Raw genomic sequence first — 19,048 nt, 5'->3', positions numbered from 1 at the left:
TTTTGCAACTAACACTAAATTTCTTCAGTGATGGACTCATACCTTGTTAGACATGTGGTTTGTATTTAATCATATGGAAACTCGAACACACTTTTTGTAAATAGGATTTTTTTAAATGAAACGAATGAACAAAACGTTAATTGTTTTTTTCGTCGAGTTTTCAAATTATCCATTGATCAGATACAAACTGATTACATTATTATTATTACTATTATTATAAGCCACTGGCAATATCTAATAAATCTATTATAAAAAAATCATTTGTTTACACTACTCACCATAAAAACACTTTAATAAAAACATTTATTTAGACACTTTTTACAAAATTGTGACAATCAATTGTGCCCCCCTACTAACAAAAACAATCTTTTCAAAAGTAGATGAATGTATAAAAATAAAAATTGGTATATAAACATTTATCTGTACAATGATAGCGTTACTGGCACATTTTTACACTTATTACAACAACAGTTACAACGTTTGGCCACTACTAACAAAACACGGGAGCCCCCATAACATAACCTTCATTTTGAAGCCCCCCATTCTAACCAAAAATGAAAATTACTTTATAACCTCACTTTTGAAATCATTAAAAAGTGAAAAACAGGAATGAAAATGTCTCACATTGAAACAATTGGGCATTTAGTAGCCCCTATTTCTTAAGAAAAATTAAAATTAAGGCAGTTTTTACGTCTAAAAATTACATAACCTCACCTATTGAAAAACACACTTTTACCCATTAGTCCTTTTTTTCGTACACAAACCTCACCAGGGAGCGGGGGCTCCCCCGACTAGTTAAAATAAATAAAATTGACCACAAAGTGGCCCTCTAAAGCACCAATTCCTTAAAGTTACCTAACCTCAAACTAACAAACATAACCTCAAAGATATGTAAAAAAATGGTCGTAAAGACAGTGTTGTGGCTTGTATGGGCACAACTGTGACATATTTAGCCCCCTTAAAACTACTAGGATTGTTTTAAGGTTAGTTACCCTGATTTCGAATAAATAGCCCCCATCTTTTTAATACTGACGCTTTTTTAGGAATTCAGTGTGACTGTTGATAACATTTGAAACAATCGAGTCTTCAATTTCCATACCGTTGAGCATTTGTTCACGTGTTAGAGACACTTCAAAACTGGTGTCTTTGGTGACAAAAACGACTTTTTGGCGACGAGTTTGTAACATATTTCCAATGACAAGCTACAAAAATTTGAGTATTAATCTTCTATTTTGGTGACAATTACGTTAAATTACTTTATGTTTGTATTTATTTAGTGAGTCTCGAGCTTTCACAATTAAAATACTTTCATCGGTTTCCAGTTTAAATGAGACAACAAACGCATGGGGCACCCATAAATTAACAAGTGGGGCTAACAATTTCGGAACTAGTTGTAACTGAATCGTGGGGGCTCCTGCCCCTGACTGGATCTTATGAGTCGGCTGAAACACAAATTACAGTCCCTGTCCCCCCACGAGGGGCTTCTCTCACCATTTCATTTGAAGGAACATAAAAATCAGACACCGCAGCTGCGAGAAATAAAACTGCTTTAGTCTCAAAAATCGCCAAACATTCACATGCAGCCCTCAGAAGCCAGAAATAATCCGACACGGTTGTAAACGTCACAAATAGGACTCTGCCCCCTTCTTGCGCCTGTTTGTAACTGGCCAAAACGGGGGCTAAAACGTCCACACTGTCCGGTTTGACTGTGATACTGGTATTGGGGCCCTGGTCGTGCAACTCCAACATATCCATGAATTTCTGACCGGTGAAGTGTCTCGTATAGGGCTCCAAAGACTTGACACGATGCATGAAGATCACAACGTAGCCATGCTCGAGGAAATACTCAGCTGAGGCAGCCCCACGTGTCCCCGCACTGAAATTATCCACAAAACGGACTGTGTTGTGCTCCAGGGGCACGGTAGTGCCCCCTGACTGAAATGACAATTGACATTTAACATAACCTCACTTTGGTTTTTCAATTACCGTTATTAGGACGATACGTTCACCGGCTTTTTTGTGACGCTCACAGAACTCTTTCAGGAGGATTCGGTTGTCTTCAAAGTCAGTCGGGGGTAAATGTGTCGCGTAAAATTCCTCCCAATGAGACATTTTCGGTGAAATAATATCGGTAAAGTCGGAGTCTGTACTGTTGGTACAAATGTCACAAAGGGGACTTTGGATTATTATTCGGAGATGATGGGGGTACCACTTGTGACGCATTTAAAACACAAAGTCCTCATCAAGTCCCCCCCAATTTAATTTTAATTATTTTAAGCGGAAATTGTCAAGTTGGTAAAGTCGGTTCCTGTAATTGTTAAAAGTCAGTAGAGGGGGGCTCGAATTGTTTTGAAATTTTTCAGTCTTGCTCGAGCTTTCGTGGGGGTAATACGTGTGTGTTTCTGTTACAAATTGTGTTAAAAGTCTGGGGGTTGTTACAGTGACCGTGTTATTATTGTTAAAGTGTGCTTTGATGGGTTTAAACTTGGAGTAATTGTACCATGAAGAAGCCCCATTTGTACCACACAATGACCATGCTGGGCGTCTTGGGTAAGTTTGTTTACTTCGCATGGGTATGACGAAACCGGAATTACTTACCAAAGTCCGGAAAATGTAACAAAATTGAATAATCTAGCGAAAGTGGGGGCAACGACCCCTAATCCGGGCCCGGAAGTGTTTTTCTTTACGGGGCGTGTCTTTAATAATTCAAATGTTGTTATTGGTGATGGCATATTAACGATTCGATTTTGTTATTATTATAATTTGGTGGTTTTTCTTCGCCCCGCCTTTCAAGGCGGAGCTAAGGAATTTTTTTTGGGGAAATTTTGAGAAAATTTTGTTGTAAAAATAGATACATGTCCGCATTTAGAAACGTCGGATTTAACCTTTAATTAAATCGTGAGACGATGAGACTAGGAGTTAATTTTTGTTGTTTTCTTTGCTTCGCTTTTAAAATAATTCACTTCACGGTTTATGTCAATATAGAAACGAAACGTAAATAGTTGAGATCTAAATTTGGGGTATTCGTGGGTGTTTTTGAGGATTTAAGAGGAATTAGGTGAAAAAATTGGTTCGTCAAAGGTGGCAATGGAAATGAAATTGATCAAAGCAATTGTTTTGAGGATTGTCAAAATTTGCACAGCCAAGGTTGATTCTGTGCGTTTGAAAATGTTTTGTTTATTTTTTTTTCAAGACCAAAAGGGCATTAATGATTTTTTGCTAGTTTTCGAGTTATTATTTTTTTAATTTTTGTTTTCCTAATTTTTAATCACTAAATTCTAAATTTTTTAAACTTGACCCAATGCATTTTTTGAGTGTTTAAGACCTCTATAAATGTAAAAAACGTTATATGGATGAATTTTAAGGTTAAAAATTTTTTTGATTTTCGTCGAAATTTTAGCTGATTTTTGGCACCCGGAGCGGTCTATTGCCAATAACTCCGGACTTATTGGTAATAACCTCTTATGTTTGGTACCGTTGGAAAGCAAATTTAATTTTCTATCATATAAAAAAAAGATCAGTGTTCTACGATAAATAGTTATCGAGAAAATTTGTGATAAAGTCAAAAGTATGGAAAATATAAATACGACTAGAATTTTGCTCTTTTTTTGACGCCAATGGATTCCCCGGAACATTTTACATAGGTTTAGGTCAAGGTATTATATCATTGAGGCTCAGTTTTGCCGCAATTTACAAAACAAAAAAACCTAAAAAATTTGTTAACACCAAAACTTTAAACGCGTTTTTCTACGAAACTATATGATTTAGAGCTATGAGCTAAAAAACATTAAAAGCAGCTTGAAATTATCTATTTATTGGCGCAAACCGGAAGTCGCTCCGGGTTATGGYTCCGGGTACAGAGCCATTTTTAGTTTTTTTCAAAAAAACGTTATTTCTCAAAAATTATGAGTCCTAGGTCAAAACAGTTTATTCAGGCGTATTCTCCGGTTAATTTTAGATATAGTACTAGTTTTTCATAAGAATTAAAAATTTTTGATTTTTTTTGTTAAAATCGGATATTGCTACCCTTATTTTTGACTTTATTACTCAATATCTCAAAAACTATGCATCGTAGAGAATTCTAACTAGTTGAATCGTTTTCAGCGCGTAATTTTACGTCTAGAAAACCATATTTCAAGCGTTTTTATGACTTTTACTAAATTGACTATTTTTACGATTTTACTAAACTAATTTTTTGAAAAACTCAAAAAATTCATAATTTTTTAAACTTGACCCAATAACATTTTATGCACTTTTTGAGTCTTTAGGACCTCTAGAAATGTAAAAAACGTGATATGAAACAATTTTAAGGTTGAAATTTTTTTTGATTTTTGTCGTGATTTAGGTCAATTTTTGGCACCCGGAGCGGTCTATTGCAATAACTCTAGACTTATTGGTAATAACCTCTTATATTTGGTACCGTTGGAAAGAGAATTTAATTTTCTATCATACACAAAAAAGATCAGTGTTCTACAATAAATATTTATCTAGAAAATTTCTGATAAAGTTAAAAATATCGAAAATATAAATTCGATTATATAACTACGAATTTTGTAGTTTTTTACCGTATTCTGGACTGTCCTAATATCAAAATTCTAAATTTTATAATTTTTTAGTAATTTGTTTGCTTATGTTTTTCCCCTCAAATTCCTAACAATTCGTCTATTGTTTTTTAAATATGGCGTTTCTAATAATCGTCGGTTTCTCAACTGACACAAATTCATGCGATGAAAGATAATCGTCTCTGGGGGGAAAACCGCAACGTTTCGCCGCCTTCTTTATTAGGCGAGAAAATCGCTCCTGAATCGAAATTTTACTACTTGAAAAACAGAAAAAAATGAGTGGAGAAATTTGTACTCTTTCCAACGTAAAAATTACGTTATTTGTAAAATGTCACACAAGATTAAAGCTTCAATTTAATTCGATTGTCGTCCTCTAAAGCGATTATCTCGGTTTTGCTGCCAAACAATAAACGTCTCTCGATTTTGTGTGTTGATTATTTGTGAAGTCCGAAAGCCAAATATTGATCTTTTGAGGAAAGAACGTTGATATTTTCTATTTATCGCAGTTTTTTCAACAAGAAAATCGAGAAAAAAATCTGATTTAAATTATTAAATTTCCTTATCGAGATTTTTTCTCCCCTTTTGTTGAAATTTAATTTCAAAGTTTCGTCAATTAGCAGCGAAACTTTATCGATTAAACTTTTTTTTTTCAGAAGTATAGCGATGCTACTTCAGACGATTCCGGGCGATCCCGGAGCCAAATCAGATGATTCGTCAAAACCGGAATTGGACACGACCGGAGCACATGTGTTGGATTATGCTCCGGCACCCGGATGGACGGTTCACGTGACCAATGAGGGACGTCTCTACTATTGCAAGTACGAATTTTTTTAGTTATTTTGGGGCTCTAGCAGTTGAATCTGACCCTGGAAAAAATTTTCGTTAACAAATTCGAATAGTACGTGTCAAATTACATAACCAGTGTGAATTTTATCGATTTTGGACTATTATTACTCAAGTGTGTTTTTTCAAAATTTTGAAAATTCCAAAATTGGGCTAAAATTATTTCTTTGATGATTTTATTCAAACTCGGTATTTGGGCGTTTTGAGACTTGGTTAATTACCTAGTGGAGTTAATTTTTAATTTGGGCGCTTTTAATTTAAAATGACACTATTTTTGAGATTTTTGGGGGCTATTAAAGGTGCTTTAATTTGTCACAAAACGTCCAAATTCAGTATTGTGACTTCAAAAGACTTCAAAAGTGTGTTACTAAAATTTTATTTGGATCGGTTAATTTTTTACTGAGTTATTAAGTTAGCACCCAAGTTTACAAAAGAGGGCTGTAGCGGACAGTCCGAGCCCCTTAATAAAATTCTATTGCCACTTCTTTAAAGTTTGGCTCGAGTTACATAAATATTGTCAGTTCTATTGAAATTGGGGCACTTTAATTTTTCAAAAATTGAAAATTTTCAAAATTGGGCTAAATCTATTTTGTGGACTATTTCAACACAATTTGGTATTTGGAGGTTTTGAGACTTGCTGAATTAATTTGTGGTGTTAATTTTCTAATTAGATTTACCGGAGCCCTATTTTAGCCCCCTTTCAAGTCTTAATTGGCTACTGATTACAATTCCGCTCCTATTCAAATATTAAATCCGAATTAAGAAACCTTCCTTGTACTCCATCTAAACTTTTAATGGATCAGTTTTATTACCCAATTTCATAAAGGGCCTTCTCCTTCAAACTTAATCGAAACTTTCTCGTTAATTTATCACCGAAACATTTAAATCGACAAACTTTTCCTCTTCGCCACCTTTTAAATCCTCGTGGATAAACACATAATAAATAATGTACAAGAAGGGAAATCCCCTAAAAGCTCTATTAACGTGTTTTTTTACACACTTTTCGTCGATTATAACCTAATCAGAATTCCAGTGTTGTAATCGTAAAAACAATTCGGTCAAAAAAGAAAAAAAGAAAGTGTGCACCGTTAAAATGCGTTCTATAGTGTTCGTTGGATATCTAACCGGGTTAGAGTTACACATAATCGGTCTCTTCGTTGATCAAAGAGCTAAAATTGGAATGACGTGAAGCTTAAACTTCATTAGTTAAAGCTTTGGCGAGTGCTTTTGGCTTTCAGGACAAGGTGGATTCGTTCAGGTGGTCGTTTAATTGATTTTTTATACAATTGAAACGATTTATTGTGAAATTAATAAAGTTTTGTCGAAATTTTGGTTGGCAAAATTGTCCGAAAACAATGAAATTCACCAAATTTGTTCTGAAAAATTTCCAAAATAGTGCTACGGCAAATTAAAAGCGTCCAATTAAAAAATTAGCACCACCATGTGATTCAGCAAGTCTCAAAACCCCCAAATACCAAATTTGAGTGAAATCGTCAAAAAAAATATTTTAGCCCCGTTTAGGAATTTTCAAAATTTTGTAAAATCAAAATAACCCAAAATCGATCAAATTCACACTGTTTATGTAATTTGACACGTACTATTCGAATTTAAAAACTAAAAATTTCTCCATGGCCGGGTTCGCCCCCTAGAGCCCCAATTTTGGAAGTTTGGGTGCTAACTAATTTAGTAACCTGCTAGGATAAATTTCAACCGATTCGAATGAAATTTTAGTGATACATTTTCGAAGTCACAAGATTGAATTTGAACGCTTTGTGACAATTGGAAGCCCTCTTAACAGTTTCGAAAAATTTCCAAAATAGTGCTACGGCAAATTAAAAGCGTCCAGTTAAAAAATTAACATCACCAAGTGATTCAGCAAGTCTCAAAACCCCCAAATACCAGTTTTGAGTAAAATCGTCAAAGAAATATAATTTTAGTCCCATTTTGGAATTTTCAAAATTTTGAAAAATCATATTAGTCCAAAATCGATGAAATTCACACTGATTACGTAATTTGACACATACTATTCGAATTTCATAACGAAAAATTTTTCCAAGGCCGGGTTCGCCCCAAATTAGTCACAATTTGAGTGCTAGCCAAAAATCGTCCAATTAGAATGAAATTTTACCAGTGACTTTCTACAAACACCACTAAATTTGGTCAATTTAGGCCAACCGGAAGCCCCCTTGATAGCCCCCCCAAATGCGTAACTCGGTCAAGCCGCACCCGATCCGAATGAAATTTTCACGACACTTTTGCATAGTTTTTAGAAACGTGTTGTGCAAGTTTAATAAATTTCCGACAAGAGGAAGCCCCTGAAACCCCCCGCCCCCTAATTTCGCATTCACACTTCGAATATTAAATTAAATTGAAACGTTAAAGTTTGTTGTTTGTTTTATCATCTCACTTAAAACTTAAAACATTCTGCGTGTTACACCTTGGACATTATTCATAAACTCTCTCGGAATGCCTTCAGGACTTTGATTAAAATCGAGATGAGAATAGAGGAGAATTTCATAAAATTACGAATTAAATAAAAACAGAAAGCGAGTCAAGTGAAAGTCTTTCTCCACACATCATAAACTCGCACTTTTATTAGTTTCTTACGTAACGTGTCTCGTCTATTATTGTTGAAAATCTTCAAGTTTTTAATCAATTTTTTCAACTAGAATGGCAGGAAACACAGTTTAGGGCTCGAGTTCTCGTCATCAGTTTAAATTAATCGCGATTACGGTGGTCGGAAACAGACGTGATGAATGTTCGTATTAAAGCGAAACGGCAGTTAATGATAAAATTTTAATGTTTGTTGAGGGACCAAAGCTTTTGTATGCTTTGATTTATCGAAGGAGAATTGATTTTTGCTTCAAAACTAAAACTCGGAGCTAAATTATCTCTTCAGAATCGTAATCGTCGTATCAAATTACTTGCACAAAGTGAATTTCATCAAAATCGGACTAATTTTTTAGCCCGAGGGGGCTAAAATTGACTAATTTCGGGCTCTATGACTCGAACCCGGTTCTGGAGAGATTTTTTCTGTACAAATTTGAATAGTACGTGTCAAATTACGTAATCAGTGTGAATTTTATCGATTTTTGGTGATTTTGATTTTTCAAAATTTTGAAAATTCCAAAATTGGACTAAAAATTTTTCTTTGACGTTTTTATTCAAACTCGGTATTTGCGTGTTTTGAGACTTGCTTAATCACGTGGTGGGGGTAGTTTTTAGTTTTTTTAATTTTTTTTTTGAGTAAAAGTGCGTTGAATCAAACTTTTAATGATCGCTTAAATACACAAACCCATCTCTTTAATAACTCGGCTTGAAACTTTACATAATTCCATTGTTTGTGTTTTTCCTCTCTTGCTTTTGTGCTTTTCCCACAATTGTTTATTTTCGTCGTCTTGTAATTAAATTTAAATTTAATTAACACTAAAACCAGTCCCGAATAGAATATTGTCTCAAGATTAAACAAGTTGCAAAATGCCACTTAATATATTAATCATTCCTCTTGCATTTAATATCTAACTGTTTTTAAGTTACCTCCGGGCGTTTTAACGTTAATTACGTACATGGAAAAGTAAGTGGTGCATTTCCGCCCGGAAATTTAAATAAAATCGCAAAAGTAAAGAAAAATTTCTTTTTTTTTCTTGTCTCCTTCAATCGATTCTTGTGAGTTTATAACAATTGATGCCGTCACGAATACCATCACGTCGCGTTCCGGTTGGGTCTCAGGAGGCCCGGATTCCATCAACGAGGTGTCAATACACGATAGAAATCTATCAAAGTGATATATCAAAAAATCCGGGTGTTTCCGGTCTCCGGAAATCAACCAAACTTATCTCAAATCAAAAACTTATCGCAAATTTGTTGTTAAAATTTTATCATTAGTACCCTAATGGAGCTCTAGAGGTCGAACCGAGCCTCGTATCAAAATTTCGTTACTAAATTCGTAAATGTCGGGTCAAATTACGTAAATATAGTGAGTTTCATTAATTTTGAGTCATTTTGGTTTTTTTAAAAAAATTGAAATTTTCAAAATTGGGCTAAATATTTTTTGTCAGTTTTGGGCGAAATTTGGTATTTGGGTGGTTTGTGACTTGCTGAATCAAAATTGATGTTTTTGGTCAAGGAATTTTCACCGAGTGCTAAGTTTAGTACCCTAACTATACAAAATTGGGCCTTAGTGGCCGAACCGAGTCTCTTATCAAAATTTCGTTACTAAATTCGTAGATGTCGGGTCAAATTACGTAAATCTTGTGAGTTTTATTAATTTTGGGTCATTTTGGTTTTTCAAAAAAATTAAAATTTTCAAAATTGGGCTAAAATTTTTTTTTTGTCTGATTTGGACTAAATTTAGTATTTGGGTGTTTTGAGACTCGCTGAATTTAAATATGATGCTTTCGGAAATCGAACGGTCAAGGTAAAGTCAAGAATCAATAACAACTCACTAAAATATTTAATTTACAAGATTTTCTTCATTTTATTTAGACCCGAACGCGGGATATGTTAAGTTAAAGTCATTTTGGTTTTTCAAAAAATGGAAATTTTCAAGATTGGGCCAAAAAAATTTTTGTTTGTTTTGAACGAAATTTGGTATTTGGAGATTATGTGACTTGCTGAATCAAAATTGATGTTTTCTGGTCAAAGATTTTTCACCGAGTGCTAAGTTTAGCACCCTAACTATACAAAATTGGGCTTTAATGGCCGAACCGAGTATCGTATCAAAATTGCGTTACTAAATTCGTAAATTTCGGATCAAATTACATAAATTTAATAAGTTTGATCAATTTTGGGTCATTTTGATTTTTCAAAAAAGTGAAAATTTTCAAAATTGGGCTGAAATTTTTTTTGTTTAATTTGGACTAAATTTAGTATTTGGACGTTTTGAGACTCACTGAATCTAAATATGATGCTTTCTGAAATCGAACGGTCAAGGTAAAGCCAAGAATCAATAACAACTCACTAAAATATTTAATTCACAAGATTTTTTTTATTTTATTTAGACCGGAACGCGGGATATGTTACGTTAAAACAAGAAACGTGTAAAAAAAACGAAAAACGACTTCCTTTTTGCATCGGTATTTGTTACCTAAGACTTGTATGAGTAATTGTTTGAATAATTTATTCATCCATATATTGACAAGGCGAATATTTAATAAATAATCACGTGATTTACCATGATGGGTGATGGTAAAACACATTATTACACTACCTTTTTCCGTTTTCTTTTTTCACATAATTACATAATTTTTTTTGTGTTCCCCCATTTTCGTTATCTCGGAAACGAGTCGGTGGTTTAGCACCCGTAATTTATCTCTCAGACTGGTGGTGAATAATAAAAATGTGATTTTTTCTCGTTTTGTGCAACTTTTCCGGATTTCTATAATAGGCAACCAATTATACACCGGTTTTTATTTCGGCCAAAAATAGAAATATGAAATGATCTAGCCGACGTTTTAATAATAGGACGAGACGACAGACATGAGAAAAAAGACAAGAGACACCAGGTGGGTACACTTGTCGTAAATTTGTACCGTTTTTTTATGTTGGTAGGAGTGTATTAAAATAATACCGGAATAAGAGGATTATTCCGGTCTGACAGACCGTGGATTATATTTCTCTCAACACCAAAGTTTACTAAATTTATTTAAAATCATCCCAGATTTAGCATTTAATACTGTTAGAGTATGCAACCAAAGATACAAATATTAGCGTAACTATGGTAACTAATTTTTGTTGCGTAGATACGCCACTATAACAGTTTTGCCAACAAAATTTCTCGTTAAATATTCCGGGAGGGTATTATGGGGGCTTCCCGGAAGTCGCCATCATATTTCAGAGGCCGAGATTAGTCCGGGAGTGTTGTTAATGAAGCGTCGAGATTTGCTCTCTCGCTTTATGTGTATGTTTGAGGATCGGCAACTCGAAACAATTTTAATTAAAATTCTCCAAAACTGCGACGCTAATAAATGATACAAAAGTGAATTTTATTCAGAAAGGTCACGACGGAAATAGGAAGAGAATTGTAGAAACGACAAGGCGGTAATTTTTTTATTGTTTTTTAAATGTCATTTTTGACATTTTTGTGAGTCCGGTTTACACAGCACCGCATTGCGGACTTAACCTCACTTTTTTTTTCCTAATGTAATCAACGTATTTTGTCTTTTGTTTCAGTCACGTGACACGCACCGCCGGCTGGTTACCGCCCGCCGAGGCGTGGAAATGTGGTGGCGGCGGCGGCGGCGGCGGCGAGGAAACTCTACCCTACGGATGGGAAAGAGCCGTCGATAATTCAGGTCGTCCTTATTATATCAAGTGAGTTGTGACAAATAAAAGCAAATCGTAGCAAGTGTGGAGAAAAATAATCGCAGTTGGTACGCCTGAAAAAAACCCACAAACCGAGGTGGTAATTAATTTCGGACACAGGAAATCAAAAGTCGATAGCAGATGTTCTGCTTCCGGTCGTTGACGTCACTTACTTAACAAATAACTGACGGTTTAATCGATTGAATGCACACACAACCTGGAGGAGATTTCAAGAGTCGATAAAAAAGAAACCCTGATTTATCGACTCGTTTCCGGTGCGGTATCAAGGGGTTTGAAACGATTTAGTAAAATGGGCCACGGAGGATGTTTTTTTTCTAAAGTGTATCGGGCTTTGTACTCGTTTTATCGGTTATTTTCTTATCATTCGGGAGTACCAACTGTTTAAAGTCGATAAAAAGAATTTCTGATTTATCGACTCCGTTTGAAACGATTTAGTGTTGTAAAATGGGCCATGGAGGGGTTTTGTGTTGTGTTTTGTACTCGTTTTATTGGTGATTTTATCATTTTGCGAGGTTATGTGTCAAAAACTGACATTTGTCGTGCCAACTGTTTAAAAAATCCCCCAAAAATTTTCTATTTAGTAAAATGGGCCACGGAGGAGATTTTTCTAAGTGTATCGGGTTATTTATGTGTCAAAAATTGACATTCGGGAGTACTAACTGTTTAAAGTCGATAAAAGGAATCTCTGATTTATCGACTCCTTTGAAACGATTTAGTATTTTTTAGGATGTAAAATGGGTTTTGTATTGGGTTTAGTACTCGTCTTATCGGTCATTTTTTCGCAAGGTTATATGTCAAAAACTGACATTTGTCGTAGCAACTGTTTAAAAATTCCCCCAAAATTTTTCGATTTAGTAAATTGGGCCACGGAGGAGTTTTTCCTAATGTGTATCGGGCTTTGTACTTGTTTTATCGGTTATTTATGTGTCAAAAATTGACATTCGGGAGTACCAACTGTTAAAAGTCGATAAAAAGAATCTCTGATTTATCGACTCTGTTTGAAACGATTTAGTATTTTTTAGGGTGTAAAATGGGCCATGGAGGGGTTTTGTACTCGTTTTATCATTTTGCGAGGTTATGTGTCAAAAACTGACATTTGTCATACCAACTGTTTAAAAATTCTCCCCAAATTTTTCTATTTCAGTCACGTGAATAAAACCACCACTTATGAGACTCCCATTGTGAAAAATCTCGATCCAGCCCCCATACCTGAGCCCCGTTCTGTAACATTGGAACGTTCACCAGCACTTGGTTTTGGTTTCGTTGCCGGTTCGGAGAAACCCGTCATTGTTCGTTTTGTTACTGAGGGGGGTCCCAGTGTTGATAAACTACTACCAGGTGATCAAATACTTTCGGTAAATGGTGAAGATGTTAAAATGGCACCACGTGAACATGTCATTTCATTGGTGAGAGCATGTACGAAAACGGTAAATTTGGTAGTGTGTCAACCACCCGAACAACAAGGTATACGTAAATCAACACTTCTATCAGCAAGTAAAAAAGCAAGATTGAAGACAAAACCATCAAGAGTGCGTTTTGCGGAAAGTGTGTGTGTTAATGGAGCCCCCTTATTTCCGGTGAGAGATTTTTTCGATTGTAAATTAGGTTTGTGTCAATGTAAAACAATCCGTAGCCTTCTGCGTTTTCATTGGGTGATCTATGTGTCGCTCCCATGGCCAACGTCCTAAAAGTATTCCTCGAAAATGGCCAAACAAAATCATTCAAATACGACGCTTGGACAAGCGTCCATGACGTCGTGACGTCACTTGAATCAAAACTATGTCTCCAAGCAACGGAACATTTTAGTCTTGTCGTTGAACACATTAAATCACTCAAACGAAATAAACTCACGTTATTGGATCCTTCGGATACACTAGCACGGGTATTTAGCACTATTACCAACCTAAAATTTCTAGTAACTTTTATGATTATAGATTGCATCACGACCAGGGGCTCATAAATTACGTTGTCTTTTTCGTGTGGCATTTGTGCCTCCCTCGGCTGCCGCCTTGGCACAACGTGATCTCAACGCCTTGGATTATCTCTATACGCAATGTTGTAATGATGTGATACAGGAACGGTTTGCGCCTGAACTACAATATGATACAGCATTGAGATTGGCAGCATTGCATATTTATCAACATGCCTTGGTTAATAATATACCAGCGACGAAATTAACTGTTAAAACAATAGAGTGAGTTTATTTGGTTTTGGCGCGAAATTTAAATATTCGTTCTTGTGCACTTTCAGACGCGAATTTGGTCTTGATCGTTTCGTTCCTGCTTCACTTCTCGATACAATGAAACGTAAAGAAGTACGAAAACTTATCTCACATTTTCTTAAACTTCATTCCAATATGGCCGGCGCTGGAAAACAACTCACTTCATTACAAGCAAAACTCCATTATTTGGATATTGTTGCACAATTGCCTAGTTACGGTGCGAAATGTTTTTCGGCTGGTCCGAAAGCCGACGCACTCGAACGCGTAATACTCGTAAGTCCGAAATTCGGACTAAGTCAAATTACCGGAACAAGAAATTCGATGGTAAGTGGAAGAGGCAACAATGAATGGTCGATAAAAAATCTAATCATTCCTCAGCCGGTACCAATTGCTAATATTGAAGATATGAGACGAATTGAGGTTAGGAGTGATGATGAAGTGACAAAAAACGTTTTAGTTAGATTAGCCAATGAGAAAACTGTTTCAATTTCATTGGAGGAGAGAGATGCAAGTGAATTGGTTCTTGTATTGAGAGGTTATTTTCGATTGGTCACCGGTCAAGTATTACCCGTGGATCAAGACGAAGCTCCACCCATGGAAGATTTAGCTCCGCCTTATCTCTCCCAACATAAAGTCGTACCGGAAAAATGGAGCTACCTCAATCAGACAGCTATGAAAACAGCTTGTTTTACAATCCTACCAACTTATCAAACTTTAAATAAAAAAACCAACGGTTTATATAACACAATGGGACGTCAAAGTAAACCACTCGGCTATAGCCTTGACAACAACATGAACAATTCACTATCAAATCGTAATCATTTTGACACTTACGACCTTGAAACGGTTGTTTCTATGGAATTGCTTGAAAATGGGCGTGGCGATGAAGTATTAAAACGTGTGGCAGAAATGCACCAATTGGTGGAAAATTCCGAAAAGTATCTCCGCCTTAATTCGCTTGAATGGCAAGAAACTAGTGTTGATATCGAATCAGAGAATGAGGATTCCATTCCCGGCCAATTAAAACACAGCGATTCACTTCTTCTACTTAATAAAAGTCATGCCCCGCCTCCTCTTGAACGTCGATTCGCTAATGCAGCGATTGAGTTGCTACGCAGCGAATCAAACCAATCGGAGAGTGATAATGATTCGTTGTATACGCCTCATGATTCGCCTAAACATCGAATCGATGCGAAAGCGAATCGTGTGAGTTTTGGATTGAGGAGTCCCGATGAGAAGAACGAGGCGAAAGGCGAGGAAAGTGTGTATGTTTTTGATCCGGATATTATTGATTTGACGTTGTTACCGCCGCCAGCAACACCAGATGAACTCGATTGTGCCTTACCGACACCGATTAACGTGCCGCCGAGCTCGTTCGCCGATTCCGTCGAGAAGCTCAATCGTTTAGGTGGGTCAAATTTTAACGAAATTGCAAAATTTTCAATTACTATTGTTCTAAGATCAGTACTCAATATGAATATCAAAAAAATTTTGAACTTGGTGCAGTTTGTCCATAATTTTCTTGATGATAATAAATCGGTTAGTGTTTGACAAATTCCACGGGTAAAGTGTCTCGATTGTTCGATTTTTGATGAGGAATCCAGTGGTGTTAAAATTTTCGAAATCGCACCAAAATTGACAAAGAACCAAAAATTACCTATCAAAATTATACGAATTCTCAAAATTTGTAATTACTATTGTTTCAAGATTGGTATTGAATATAAATATCGAAAAAGTTTCGAACTTGGTGCAGTTTGTCCATTTGGCTATGGTAGGCAACAAATCGGTTTTCAACTAATTCGACGGGAAAAGTATCTCGATTGTTCAATTTTTGATGAGGAATCCAATGGTGTTAAAATTTTTGAAAAAAAAAAATTGACAAAAATAAGACAAATAAAACGGCGAAAATTTAAACGAATTTTCAAAAATTTTGATTACTATTGTTCTACAATTGTTACTAAACATGAATATCGAAAAATTTTCGCACTTGGTGCAGTTTGTCCATTTGGCTATTGTAGTACTTTCATGCTAATAAATCGGTTGTTTTTTGACTAATTCGACGGGAAAAGTGTCTCGATTGTTCAGTTTTTGCTAACGAATTCAATGGTGTTAAAATTTTTGAAATCGGACCAAAATTAACAAAAATTTCTTCCATAGACAATTTAAACGAAGACCAAGACCTCGAGGAGTTCCTGGCGAGCGTAACGGTCCCTCCTCCTACTCAAAAAGTAACACCCGCTATCGAACTCACTCCTGAAGAGATAATGTCGTATATAATCCCCCCTCCACCTGTCGAAATCACTGAAGATATAGCACCACCCATCGAACCGAAACGTCGCAACAGCAACGTCAGTATCAAATCTAACATAATCGAATATGCGACTGTTGACCGCAAGGGGGCGTTTTCGTCGTGTTGTGGTAAAACGAAAAAAGACGAACAAGTCCGACCCCTTCCACGACGAAGTTCCGATGAGAAACCGCCCGAACGTCCGCCCAAAAACCTCCCACAGGAACGTCAACGCAGCCAATCATTAACAACCAAACCACCGAAACTCCCCCCACGTGGTGAAGCTCCGCCTCATTTATTTCTTCCGCCTAAAAAACCGCCTTTACCTCCCGTTCCTCCACTCGAAGTACTTAGACAAAAGAAGAATCAACAAGTGGAGGTTCGGACTGCTGGAATCGGATCGCCACATCTGCAAAGAAGTCGATTAGGGAGTGACCTTGATATGGGGTTAAAGGTGGCACAGACGGCTGTGAGTACCCCAACGTCGCCCCATTTGGGTCGAGGGGCACAATTAACGGCCGTACCAATCATGTCGCCTGATAGTCCGACGCAAAAAAATGGTTGTACGTCAACAAGAGAACTCCTATTGGCTAAAACGGACGTGGCAATGGCGAGTCTATTAGTGAGGTTGGATCAAGTGGCGGCACAATGTAGTGCAGCACAAGTACATGGCGGTGGGAGACTCATCAGCGAGGAGAAGTTTCAGGTAAGAGTGAAAATTTCTTCCAAATCGGTCAAATTTTAACGAATTTTCAAAATTTTTATTTACTATTGTTCCAAGATCAGTACTAAATATTAATATCGGAAAATTTTCGCACTTGGTGCAGTTTGTCCAGAATGTCAAAAAATCAGTTAATTTTTGAATAATTCTACGGGTAAGGTGTCTCGATTGTTTATTTTTTGATGGGGAATCCAATGGTGTTAAAATTTTCGAAATCGGACCAAAATTGAGAAAGTTATTAATATAATGGTCAAATTTTTACGAATTTGCAAAATTTTTAATTACTATTGTTCTACGAGCGGTACTAAATGTAAATATCGAAAAATTCGCGAACTTGGTGCAGTTTGTCCATTAGGCTATAGTAGTAGTTTCATGCTAATAAATCGGTTAATTTTCGACTAATTCGACGAGAAAAGTGTCTCGATTTTTCAGTTTTTGCTGACGAATCCAATGGTGTTAAAATTTTTGAAATCGGACCAAAATTTACAAAGAACCAAAAATTACCTGTCAAAATTATACGAATTTTCAAAATTTGTAATTACTATTGTTTCAAGATCGGTATTGAATATAAATATCGAAAAATTTTCGAACTTGGTGCAGTTTGTCCATTTGGCTATAGTGTCAGTTTGATAGCAATAAATCGGTTAATTTTCGACTAATTCGACGGGAAAAGTGTCTCGATTGTTCAGTTTTTTCTAACGAATCCAATGGTGTTAAAATTTTCGAAATCGGACCAAAATTGACAAAGAACCAAAAATTACTAGTCAAAATTATACGAATTTTCAAAATTTGTAATTACTATTGTTTCAAGATCGGTATTGAATATAAATATCGAAAAATTTGCGAACTTGGTGCAGTTTGTCCATTTGGCTATAGTGTCAGTTTGATAGCAATAAATCGGTTAATTTTCGACTAATTCGACGGGAAAAGTGTCTCGATTGTTCAGTTTTTGCTAACGAATCCAATGGTGTTAAAATTTTCGAAATCGGACCAAAATTGACAAAGAACCAAAAATTACTAGTCAAAATTATACGAATTTTCAAAATTTGTAATTACTATTGTTTCAAGATCGGTATTGAATATAAATATCGAAAAATTTTCGAACTTGGTGCAGTTTGTCCATTTGGCTGTAGTGGGCAATAAATCGGTTACTTTTCGACTAATTCGACGGGAAAAGAGTCTCGATTGTTCAGTTTTTGCTAACGAATCCAGTGGTGTTAAAATTTTCGAAATCGGACGAAAATTAACAAAAATAAAGCGGCGAAAAAAATGTCATTTTGCAGATCGCCAAAGAAGAACTAACCTCACAATCTCTTCAACTCGTCACCTCGTCCAAGATGCTCGTAATCGCCATGTCGGATCCGAGTTTGCCCGATCTGCCCGAAAACCTCGCCATCTGTCTAACAATTCTTCGTCGTCTCACCGAATTGTGTCAAGATCTGACCAATCATACAACAGCTCCCCTCCAAACTCGTAATCTTATCCTTAAAGTGCACGATGTTACGGCAGCTTTCCGCCATCTTATTACGTCACACATCGATCGAACGTCACCGAAAACGATCGAAGAGCATCTAGCGGCACAAGCTGAAAGTTTAGCCAATGTATTGGCAACACTGTTGAGGAGTTTACGAGTGTTTTCACCGTAAAAATCTAGTCAGAGTAATATGACACATGACCAAAAAAAAAAAAGTTGAACAATCGCGCAATAATCACGTGACTGAATTTGTGATAATTATCAAAAAAAAAATTGTAATAGGATCTGTCCGATGCAAATTTGTTTATTATTATTATTTTGTAAGTTTGCTAGTCACGAGCAGTACAATCGATGGTTTTTTGTTACCCTGTGAATGTTTCATTGTTGGATTACAAAACAAATGTATATTTCATTGTTAATTTAGTTGAAAAAATCAAGTATTTAAGTTTGTTGTAAATTTTATAAATGTAAAACTGTTTAATTATTTATTTATAAGGTGTATGTAACGTCTCTAACATATCCTGTATGTTGAAATAAAACATGCGAATAAAAATTAAAGAAAACTGTAACGAAAAATCGACTTAGACATCAATAATTGTGTAAATTCGTTCCGTGG

General features: G+C 35.8%; 2 protein-coding genes across 4 annotated transcripts; one reads left to right on the top strand and one right to left on the bottom strand.

The window, feature by feature from the left end:
• Positions 1 to 284: 284 nt before the first annotated feature.
• On the bottom strand, positions 285 to 2,264 carry LOC123010035 (phosphopantothenate--cysteine ligase). The gene is made up of 4 exons (XM_044406656.1): positions 1,987 to 2,264; positions 1,492 to 1,935; positions 1,257 to 1,442; positions 285 to 1,202 (listed from the first exon to the last, which is right to left on the bottom strand). The coding sequence occupies exons 1-4, from the start codon at positions 2,221 to 2,223 to the stop codon at positions 1,023 to 1,025; spliced, it is 1,047 nt and encodes a 348-aa protein (XP_044262591.1). The 5' UTR covers positions 2,224 to 2,264; the 3' UTR covers positions 285 to 1,022.
• Positions 1,194 to 19,033, top strand: LOC123010031. 3 transcript variants are annotated; one of them, XM_044406652.1, is made up of 10 exons: positions 1,266 to 2,550; positions 5,216 to 5,380; positions 11,577 to 11,717; positions 12,874 to 13,306; positions 13,363 to 13,611; positions 13,664 to 13,923; positions 13,980 to 14,274; positions 14,329 to 15,358; positions 16,108 to 16,943; positions 18,242 to 19,030. In XM_044406652.1, exons 2-10 carry the CDS (start codon positions 5,226 to 5,228, stop codon positions 18,602 to 18,604), a joined length of 3,762 nt encoding a protein of 1,253 aa, XP_044262587.1. In that variant the 5' UTR covers positions 1,266 to 2,550; positions 5,216 to 5,225; the 3' UTR covers positions 18,605 to 19,030. The 3 variants fall into 3 exon arrangements, with proteins under 3 accessions (XP_044262586.1, XP_044262585.1, XP_044262587.1); XM_044406651.1 differs by having other exon boundaries at positions 1,194 to 2,550; positions 5,219 to 5,380; positions 13,980 to 15,358; positions 18,242 to 19,033; XM_044406650.1 differs by having other exon boundaries at positions 1,194 to 2,550; positions 13,980 to 15,358; positions 18,242 to 19,032.
• The last annotated feature ends 15 nt before the right edge of the window (positions 19,034 to 19,048 follow it).

Source organism: Tribolium madens, unplaced genomic scaffold, assembly GCF_015345945.1.
Source record: "Tribolium madens isolate multiple individuals breed KSU strain unplaced genomic scaffold, Tmad_KSU_1.1 Scaffold_7;HRSCAF=85;Tcas5.2_LG10, whole genome shotgun sequence".
In the NCBI taxonomy this organism is placed as follows: domain Eukaryota; kingdom Metazoa; phylum Arthropoda; class Insecta; order Coleoptera; family Tenebrionidae; genus Tribolium; species Tribolium madens.
Note: the sequence above shows the minus strand (reverse complement) of the source record. Positions and strands in the feature narration are given on the sequence as shown.